The sequence below is a fragment of the Anneissia japonica genome, unplaced genomic scaffold (assembly GCF_011630105.1).
Source record: "Anneissia japonica isolate Jap-2015-1 unplaced genomic scaffold, ASM1163010v1 scaffold287854_len485379_cov200, whole genome shotgun sequence".
NCBI classification, from domain to species: domain Eukaryota; kingdom Metazoa; phylum Echinodermata; class Crinoidea; order Comatulida; family Comatulidae; genus Anneissia; species Anneissia japonica.
Genome location: NW_022732005.1, coordinates 378,929 through 390,823, shown reverse-complemented (window position 1 = coordinate 390,823; position 11,895 = coordinate 378,929). Strand labels below are relative to the sequence as shown.

The following is an 11,895-nucleotide window of genomic DNA, read 5'->3' as shown; positions in this document are numbered from 1 at the left end:
TGTTGAATGTTTCATATCAAAACGCTGTCTTTAACAATTATTTGGAAGTCACCCTCAACGGCCATGTCTAATTAGGGCCTACTTCTGTGGGTCTATTTGACTGTCAAGTCCGTTTGATAATTGGCTCTTAGGCGCCGATTTAGGCGCCGATTATGTCGTTTCTGAGGGCAAATATCTGGAGCTATGTTGGGTTTACTATTGTTTCAATTTCGGTCAAGAATATTAATGTTTCTATCAACAGCACAAAATAAAATACATATTGTAAATATTGTACTGAATTATAAAACATAATCATTTTATAAATAACGAGTCAGATGGTATCAGATATATGCCACAAAATTTATTTTCAGAGTTAGCGAGTACTTTCGACTATAAGTCTTTATCAAGCTAAATGATATATAGCTATATATATATATATATATGACATACATCGCTGATAGAATAGGTTGTAAATAGTCAAATATTGGTAGAAACTGTGCTCGGATAAAGACACGATGAAGTAATTACTGTTTTATAACAATTTTAATGTGTCCATCTTGTGTGTGGGATGACAAAAATAATTACAATGATTTTGTTGGTGGTGGTGGTGATGCTTATATGATGATAATGGTGATGATGATGATGGTGATGATGATGATGATGATCATGATCATGATCATGATGATTAACAATAATAATGCTAATGGTGGTGATGATAAAGGTAATTAGGGAGGTGTTGATTGTAGTGGTTATGATGATAATGATGGTTATAAAGATAATGTTGGTGATTATCATGATAGAAGTTATTTCAGCAGAAGTTATCTTGATAATTATTTTATAATGATTTTAATGGTTATCTGATAAACGTAATTATGATGGTGGTGGTGGTGGTGGCAGTGATGTTGTTTTTGTTGTTAGGCCTAATTGATGATGAGGATGATGATGATGATGATGATGATAATGATGATGATGATGATGATGATGACGATGATGATGGTGATAACGGTGATGATGATAGTGCTTATGATTGTCATAATGGATGAAGGTAACTTGGTGGTTGAGATGCTCGCCTTCCAATTTCATCTCCTTTGGTGCAAATCTGGTTACACGAAAATAACCCCAAAGCGTAAGCCTCATTAGGTATATAACTTCCAACCTTTAAATAGCGATATATTTTATCTTTTGGATGGGAATAAAATATATAAACATAAAAATAATACCATGGTGATACATGGATAATTAAATATGATAATTACAAAATTAATCGATATGTTTTCATCTTCGACTAGACTGTGATGTGATGAAAATTACTGTCCATTATATCTTTATCGTTCTCCTTACTCTTCCACCAACGTCATGAGGATTCGTCACCACCGTCATTGTCTGTATCAACATTAACATCTAGATTCAACATCGTCCCCACCGCCGTCGTCGTCGTCACGGGCGTCATCATCATCATAATCATCACCATAATCTACACAAACGTCCACCTATCAGGATAATACATTCATAATCACATTGTCATAGTAATTTGTCATCACCATTATTATCAATAATAGTATTCCTTAGCCGTTACGTTTTGTTTGTTTGTTTATTCAAATTTAGTTTGGTATTTTGTAAAAACATTAAACAATTAATGCATTCTAAAATAGAATTTTTTTTTTTTTTAAAGAGATATAACTATGTTCAATTATCCATTTGCGTCACTTTTATTTGATACGATTAAGAAATAGTGACGTCATCACCACCCGTTCTTTCCAAGAGTAATTAAAACAACTCACCTTTTGAAGGCGATATTAATTGACATTGACTTTGATATACCCTAACTACTACCAGACCTAGCCCACCTGTGGTAGCAGCCAACCGGTGCCTCATGTAGCACGTGGCACAGGTAGCTTTCGTGTGCCGCCATGGCCAACATAAAGGACGTTTCGAAAGCCTCTGGGCCTACACCTCAACCCTTCGGCCTGTAAACAAAAACATAGGCGTATTTGTCCTTTACTAATTATTTTTTTAATGTAAATATTGAAAATACAGTAATGAAATCACCACAGGTAAACACAATATGACTACCTGGCGGCAATTGAAAGTCAGCTTCAATATTGTAAATGTATCACGCATTTTGTCAGTTACTGTACCTCAGAGGATGTTTAACAAAGGAGTTGCACCTGACCAAGGTAAGAAAATACTCAATTGCATTTCATATTGTATAATTTAATTTATTGATCATATTAAAACAATAGCATTATTATCATTATCACTACAGATCGGCCTAAAAGCTAACAAGTTTAGTGGAACACAACTGAGTTTAAATTTACTGGTCAGTCCTCTTGCAACTTGCAAATTGATTTATACTCTCTTAGCTTCAAACAAATATAGGGCCTAAGTTTCATACAAGTCTTAGTGCTTTTGAGTCCATAATTTATTCCATAGTGTACCGTACCGTATATGGTGTATAGATAATACAATTAAATTAGTTGTATCGTTTTGATTTAAATACAAATAAACTGATAAAGTAAATAATTCAAGAGTAGATGACAAATCAGATTCAATATTCAGCCTCCAAATTATGCTTTCAATATTACACCTGTAGGAACCACTAAACCGGTGATCTACAGTACTTTTTTCCGAAATGTATATAACAACTGCTAATTATACAATAATATAATCTGGAATCTGGAAGCACCCAATGTAAACAAACTATAGATTTCTTGAACAAAACACCTTCCAGTAAGTTATAAATTTAAAAAAAAAAAGGCACAGAAATGTAATTACTTCTCTTCTGCAACATTCTCAGTTTTATGGGGGGTTTTTTTGTTTGTTTTTTTTTTGTTTTTTTTTTTGTTTTTTTTTTTAATTTCACAATTTCACATACTGCCCTATGATATTTTCATTTAGCCTATGAAACGTATACCATAATACACGACTCTACATGATTCTATACATCGTAGTATAAACACATTTAAATGGTCATTTTTGTATATATAACTTTTGTTATAAGATCGCACATGATGGCTTCAGTAACTACAGATCTATTACTAATGATGATGATACTTGAAGTATGTCTATATAAAATGTAATCTATATACAAACTTGCTTTGTAATATTATTTAGTATCAATTTAATTTAAAATATAGACATTTCCTATTAGAATGTTTAATAGATTGAACTTATTTTTTCAGCCTTAGGATAATAGCATTCTATGAATAAACATCTTAAGAGTCAAGGGCACTGCCCGAAGCATTCACGTCAATAGACAGCGCTGATTTGCGATTTTTGGGGTGTGAAAATAAAAACTCATTGTCGGCTATCCGGTTTCGCCAAACGATGGACATATTTAAGTCAAACATATACAATTAAATAGTTGTTGTCAATTCGAGATACTGGGAAATGAAATTAGATTAAGTTTGTCAAACGTTATGAGTGATTTTTTTTTTGTTGGCATTCGTTACTGAAGTGTAGTTGAAGGATTTTGCACCATAGTCCAGACGAGGTCGGAGAGGTTATCGTCTGCTGGTTATAACATCGACCCGCTATTGATTCGTCTGAATTTATTTCAAAATTCCAGAGTTATTTTATTTGATTAGAGAGCAAGAAAGTACGAGACATTGACACGAATAGAGTAAACGTATTGGTTAACCTATGACAAAACATTTATATAATTAGAAACTTCTCAACCAATAATATCGCAAGGTCAGTGCCAATCTGTGCGTGTGATGCGCATTGGATGAATATTAAGAATCGGTCAGGATATTAACAGACCAATGGACATTGCCAATCGTTGATATGACGAACGGTAAATTTAAATATGTGACTTTAAACTGGCAATGGTAGGTCATATAGAGGCTGGTTGTATATGAGATTTTTTTTTCTAACCGCACGTGTTAGATCAGGTGGATTATCGGCGAGTAGTCTGCATATTGGAACGCGCTATTGTCCGGCCTGTCAACCTCTCCACGGGCAATTCGACAAAACAACCCAACGTAACTTTTAACCTGAAGACATGAGTAAAGTATTTGCTCACGATACAATACCCATGCATCGAGCCTCGTTTCTCAGTCGGCGACAACGAGGGGGATATGTAAGTGTAGATGAACTTTTACAACCAGACAAACCTCAAATACTACCAACAACGAACCTCGACATTAATGATAATAATAATAAAAATACTTGGTCGAGAGACAAGGTTAATAGTGGCACAGCGTATGAACATTCACCAAAACGAAGTAAAACAATTTCGAAAAAATACGAAGAGGTAGATGTAAACACGGTTATAAATCTTGAACATATCAAAGCATCGAATAAAATCCAGAAAGGCAAGTTTTCTACGACTAAAGTTTCTCAATCTTATTTAAGCGACAGTTTTGAGATACTGAGAATGCGCGATTGGGATCAGAATTCCCCGCGAGAGGTTGCGGTTCTCGACAAACGAGATGAAGAGGAAGAGGGCCTGACACAGCAGCGGGCAAACATGTCAGATAATGTCCTACATGACAACAGAGAGGTGCATCTTCATGTTGATGTGTGTAACAGCAGCGAGGACGGAGAAATTGCTATTTTGTCACCTTCTTCGACATCTTTCACCGATGACGAACAGTTGGATGAAAATGTTCAGCATACAGGAGACGATAAATCTCGACCAGGCCCGCCTTTAATACGGGCAAACTTTGGTTTTCGCGTCAGAGACACTATTTTTAAAGGTGATAGACACGTCGATTCGCTGAAGTCCATAGCAAGTGCTAAAGTACCTCATATACTTTCATCCGTACCTACAAATTCATCGAACTTTCCGGGTTGTTTGTATTTACCTTCACCGTCTTTGAAGCCGTATTCTTTACTAATGAATTCTGCTGGGACCTCTCCGGCCTTACCTCGTTCAGCACGACCATCCCCACTAGGACTCTACCCCGTCCCGTTAATGTTTACACCAAATTCAAAAACACCTTGCCCCCACACGGCATCTAAGCCCCTACAAGAGACTTTGTCAGGCCCAGGATTTTCCCCAATAAGGCCTGTACCTACTTGTAATCTCATCCGACCATGCTTTAACCCGAATATAAACTCTCATGTATTCCCAACCATGGTCCCTAGCCCTCATCTTCCACTACCACTTAGGCCACTTTCGAATTCTGATGCACCTAGACGTTCGGCTCCTAACCTAGCCCCTCAACATCTCGCTCAATTGTGGGCTAGGAATGCTTTAAATTTACGAACATCGCAAGAGGAAAAGAACAATAATGAAAATGCACGATCCTCTCGCTCTTCTGAGCCTAGACGAACAGCAAGAAAAAGACATTTAAGTACAGAAAGTAACAATTCGGATGAGGACCCAGAAGATGCCCTTGAAAGGAGAAGGCAAGCCAATGCGAGGGAACGGGAAAGAGTTAGCAATCTAAATTCCGGTTTTGAAAATTTACGTCAAGTTTTACCGTGGATGAACCACAACAGACGAGTTAGTAAAGTAGACACACTAAGGGCAGCCATTGCATATATTGGACATTTACAACAAACGTTATGGGACGCCGAGTGGGCCACGCATCTACAAACGTATTCACAATCGCCAGGCTTCAGTCACACCGGTAAGATTATTTTTCATGTTTGTTTTGGAAGTCCAATGCTTACTCATAATTATTATGTTAAACGAGTATTTGCTGGCCTTTTATATAAGGTTTTTTTTTAATCAAATGCTACTACTTGTTACAACGTTTGAATATAGTTATGCCCCAAAGATAAAAAGAAATGATGCCTGTGTTAATTACCAATAATTCTTGAATCCCATTCACCATCAATGTGTCTTAAACTGTGTAAGCTGGACGAATAAATATAATTCAAAATCAAATCACTATAAATATTCTAATAGTAATTCATTTTAACTTCCCTTTTAACTTACTGATCTATGGAGTGCCTTTAAACATAAAATCATGTTCAGAATTAAAGGTGACTTATATATCGACAAAGTAAAGGGTAAAAGGAAATGGAAAAGAATACATAATTTGCTGATTGATAGTTAGGAATTTTTTAACATATCTACATTGAAAAGAAAAAAAAACCCATAAATAGAAGTAAATACTACAATATTGTATTACGAATTGTAAATTATAACAAAATTTAGGAAAGTACATACAGGTGACACTTTTAGTCAAAGGCCTAAGTCAAAGATGATTTGGATATTGTACAAAGATATAAAAAAAATAAAAAAATAAAAAAAGATGTGGAAAAAAACAATGTATAATGGATTTTAATTTTAAAATAAAATTTAAAAAAATTAAATACAATATATATATATATGTGTGTGTGTGTATATATATATATATATATATGTATGTATATATATATATATGTATATATATATTTAACAAAAGAAGATGTCATACTGACTGTGACTTACCAAAAATATATTTCACAAATCGATTATATTTTGGATCTAATTATTATACAATTTAATGAATTTCCACCTCTTATTATTTTCTTTTTCTTTTTGTTTCAAACTTTACCATGGAAAAAAATACTTTGTAAAAAAGAAGGCTTTAATTTTGACAAAAGTATTATATATGTATATATTACTTACCCGTATTTTATTTGAAATGTAATATAGATTAAAGATAGAAAAATGAATGAAAACAATTTAAAAAAAGAGTGACAATAAAGGTGGGTGACTCCCACGAAAGACAAAAACAAACTTCCCTTTTAACCTGCATTTGTACTTACATGTTCCTGTTTTGTTTTTGTTTTTTCTAAATGATGTAGCCAAATATAATACGGTAAGTTATAATTGTACACAAAAGTCATGTATGTCTTTACGAAGCCTGGCTATACATGTGCCAATAGAGAATAAAATTTGGACATTAACTACATAGATTCCACTATTTGAGCGTTATAATCATGATTTTCGTGACCTTATATTAGCTCTCCTGAGTGTGTACAGTACATCACCCCTAATGTTTACTTGGTATGGAGAAATATCTTCATCCGTGATGTTTGTATCGTTTGTAAATAGGGATATTATTGATTGAGGGATTAATTAATTCATTAACTTCTTTCAGGCCTATGTTATTTATCTATATTGTTTGTATATGCTGTTTGGTGCTGGGCTTAGTGTTTTTCTTGTGATTGTTGTATATGGAAGGAAACTCATCCGAAATAAAAGTTGAGTTGAATTAAACAAAATATATTCAAGCAATGAAGACGTAAAACAAAAGAAACAAAGCCCCAAAACAGTAAAACTTATCAGACTTTCAAATACAGTGATAGACTTTATTCACATTGTTCCGAACCGGGGATGCTCTATACAGAATTCAATTACAATTTGCTGATAAGAAAAACATAATGCCTATATAATAATAATAATAATAATAATAATAATAATAATAATAATAATATATAAGAACTATATAATCCTATATACCGTAAAACCTCAAATTGTTTTTGTTTTGTTTGTTTTTGTTTTTGTTTTTTGTTTGTTTGTTGTTTTTTTTTGCGAAGTTTAGATAGGCTTCTTTTCAAGATGGGCTTCTTTTAGGGGCTACTTTTGCAAAATAAAGAGAGGGGCTTCTTTTCAAAGTTAGTACTGTAAATTTTGTGAATTTTCACTATAAAACAATAAATACGGCCACTGTAACATCAATCTGTATCATGGAGTGTATTTAACTGACATTAAATAACCTAAACTACTGAATAAACCAAGCTTGTTTTTAATTTACTTTGTTTTTTAAAATTCATGTACAGCCTATATACTGTACTATCTCGAAAACAAGCTTATGCTATCTTGAAAAGAAGCGGCTTCTTTTCGAGGTTAATCTTGTAAACTAAAGAGGGGCCTCAATTCGACATGAGCTTTATCTCGAGATTAAGCCCACTGGGCTTCAATTCGAGGTTTTACGTTATTGCTAAATAATAATATTTTAATGATATAGTTAGACTTTTTTAGTTATATAAATCATTTTTGTGATATATTATTATGATACCTCATTGTAGCGTTCCGAAGTGCCACAATGGAACCGTTCTCATTCCAAACTGTGCATCCGTACAGCTTTATACGGCCTAGGCATCTACATTCATTCGGACCAACGCATCCTATGCCAACTCTATCAACGGAAATCTCAGCACCTGTAAGTAGACGACATACGTATATCTTTATATACTAATCTCCCCTACTGTAATATTTCCGAGTACAATTTAACAAATGACATGTGTTGTACCGAAACACTCTGACCATGATACCTTTGTTTATTCGACATTTTATATTAATTTCACGACAAATAACTAACAGACACATAGTATAACGCGGCCATATATTTTTATCTGTTACACTAAACTAATTTCAAATAATGTTCTGTTGTATCAAAACATAATATTCTTGGATTAGAAATTTTAACAATATCTTCTTTTTTTTGAGTGTTTTTAATTATATGTTAGGCTATCTTATCTTAGACAGAAATAAGAAAAATAAACAAATATTATATAACGCGACTACATTACGTAGTAAACCAATAATTACATCTTCATGATTTCAAATACAATTTAACTAATGACGTGTTGCACTAAAACATTCTAGCATTGATGTGTCTGTTCATTCAAAGTTACTGTATCATTTTTAATGGAAATAAGAAAAAAAATATTTATGTGACGTCATCTAGTATTCTCTGTGTTAAAGACAACAAAACACTTATCCTAAAAAAGACATTGATGAAAGTTAATACTCGTATTTATTCTAATGTGTTTGTTAGTAAAAATATAACTAACATTTTGATTTGAGCGTTTAAGTATATATTTTTGTAAAATCACAAGCCTTGCCATTAACCATTTTCTTTACTCGAAGTTAAATCAAATATTTCATTTTTCATAGCTGGCAATCCTGCTGTTGGACTAGCTTATTTATGTGATCTTTGCATCTGTATTGAATAACAGTCCTTAGACTCCTGGAAACATTGTCTTATTCACTATATTTTAGCTAGGCCCGTGTTGATTTTATGTCAAGTGTGATCAAGCTAAATATCCTATTGTTATTCTGGAGTCCTTGGCGTATGTGACTAAACAGCACGTACGGCCGAACTCCTTAATTTCGGGCCTTGATCGTCAAAATAGACGTCGTCATATTGTTAATCGTTACGCCCTTTATCTTCGGAGTACAAAGCGTCAAACGGTAAAATTTAGAACCCTCACCCAGTCGCGTTTACACCTTGAAAGGTTATTAATTAAAAATATTGAATCAGAGTCTTTTTTAAGTAGGCATATAATAGGCTTTAGCTTATTTTCAGTAAGCCTACCGTACTTCTTTATATCTGAACATTATCGCGATACGATCATGAGCTGTTAGGGTATCTTCTTTGAGGAGACGATCGTATCGTGTAATCGGAACCAACGTATGTATGCATTTAGTTAAATGATACGAATGTCTAACAAGTCACACATTATGTCAATAACAGTTATTATTAATATGCATATCGATGCTGCGGTAAAGTAGTGATGTGATAATGATTTCAGGCCACTGTGTAACAAACCGATCTTTTTATCATCAGATCTTACAAATTGTTTTTCATAGGAAGATGGCGTTCCTGATTGTAAGATAAAAAATATTCTTTTAACATTAATAGAACACCTGTAGTCATATAATTATGCCGTTTTGTGTTCAAAGAAACAGCTTTGAACTCGTAAAAGTCTTCAATAAAAAAATAGCTGTTTTTAATCAAAGAATCATGTCATCTCTCCATCCGAAATTCAATCTACCTTCAGTCAAATCCATAATATAATACTTGTTTATGCCAAATGTAAGGTCTCTGTTAGTCCCATATATTGGTTTGTATAGTCAATATACAACAATATGTCAAACCTATTTTCTATTCCAAATAAAAAGTTCAATATTGAAAACGGTACGGAATTGCTTAAAGATAAACTACAACCAAAAGAACTAAAAACACTCAAAAAAAAAAAAAAAGATTTCTAATCCAAGAATATTAATTAAATTACAAATTTGAATGGCTCATATGAAATAAGTACATGATCAAAGATTTCAAAATCAGGTTCAAATGATTTACAGATAGGAATTTAAAGTACTGTAGGCTTATATAGGTACATAAAAAGCTAAGATACTGACTCCAGGAATGGTAAGCCTGTTTTTTACACATTCGTTTATTGGCCAGAACATTCAATTTTTATTTACTTTTAAGTTTATATCATAATTGGAAGTAGGCCTTTATCTGTATTTTTTAAAATTCTTAGTTTTAATATTGTAAATACTCTCGTGGTTCCTGTAGTGCTGAATACGTTTGGTTCGCTTTATGGACTAGTCTATTAAGTCTATTCAGATGGCTAGGCACACGATCAAATGCTTGGCCTATGCACGATAATCAAGTAAAGCCTATAAGCCTATCAGAAAAAAAGTGTTTTACTGAAGAGAACAGTAAATAAAGTACAAGTTCAAGATAACAGCAAATAATAATTAATGAATTATGAATAATGAAGCTTTTGCCAGCAAATTTTGTAACCATTAAACATACTGTACTATTGTTAAAATTGCATTACATGCGCAATATCCTGTCCAATCGCACTCTAGGCATGGATTAGCTTAGAAAAATGATAAGGGAAACATCAATCAATTAAATTTAATTCCACGTGTGATCAGGGAACAGTGAATTCCACTGTTCCCTGAGATGTGATTTTACAATAAATAATAATTGCCAGAATGAAATAATGAATCAATAAATGATCGAAGTTTGAATAAATGAAAAAAGACCACCATATCAGTTGCGTCTACCAGCAGCACAGTAGGCCTACAGTGTACGTAGCTGGCTTACATGAGGCATTCACAGAATATCTTTAAAAACAAAGCATTTGACAAATATTTTATTCATGGAAGTGTTTTGTTCCTCGTTAGACAAACACAGATATGGATTACGATAGAATTTGTCTTGTAACCCAGATTTGATTGTTGCTTTAGAAATCGAACCCAATGTTTTTGTAACAGAATCTATTAGAAATGAATTCAACTTCATCAATCATTTTATCCCAATACGTGACTAATGTCCGATATCTAAATAGCCATTGAAACGCTTGAAGCGATTTTCAAAATCACGGAATAGTAACGAGACAGAGAGGCGATGATTTGGGCGTGTTTGTGAATTAGCACATATTTTTGATAGCATATGTAAATAATGATTTATATTATCATGTGTGTGTTACTTATAACTTTATGTGTTCATCAATTATTATTTTAATAGGTTTTTATATGATTTTGTGAATACGTACTATACTGGTAGAGTTCCAAAAAGTGTTTTTTTTTTAAATTGATGATAGTTTTATGATTGTTAAAATAAATATATAAAATCATAACACACTATGAATAGGCCAAATTGTTTCTTTACCATCGACTTGTAGCTTCACTTTATCTTTGAGTCGATATAAACAGAATATTTTAAGATCAATTGCTTAGCTTAAAAACTGCTTAAAAATCGATTGTACGCACACGCCATCTAAGACGATTTTTAAGCTAAGATTTTGTTCAAATGGTTAAAAGTCAACTTAGGATATTTGGTTAGGGCCATTTGAACTTTTTTGACTTAAGACATTTGCTATGCTGAGATTGATAAATCCCGGGCCTGATGCTGAGCCAGATAAACATAAACTTTGTTTAATTTGTTCATATTAATGACTGTTTATGCAGCAACTTATTCAATTATACACAAACACACACATACACACACATATATATATATATATATACATATGTATATATATATATATTATATATATAATATAATCACAATAACGAATAACTAATAGGTCTATATATTTGTACACTTCTTCTAACACAAATCGATTTATTATTATTATTATTATTATTAGTAGTAGTAGTAGTAGTAGTAGTAGTAGTAGTAGTAGTAGTAGTAGTAGTAGTAGTAGTAGTAGTAGTAGCAGTAG

The 11,895-nt window shown here is 32.8% G+C and overlaps 1 protein-coding gene across 1 annotated transcript in view; it reads left to right on the top strand.

Annotated features, from left to right (window-relative positions):
• Positions 1–3,223: 3,223 nt before the first annotated feature.
• Positions 3,224–11,895, top strand: part of LOC117115531 — a 17,108-nt gene continuing 8,436 nt past the window's right edge. The window contains exons 1-2 of the mRNA XM_033259371.1: positions 3,224–5,558; positions 7,954–8,087. Coding sequence (XP_033115262.1) covers positions 3,983–5,558; positions 7,954–8,087 — 1,710 coding nt within the window. The 5' untranslated portion in view covers positions 3,224–3,982. The remainder of the gene's footprint in view (positions 5,559–7,953; positions 8,088–11,895) is intronic.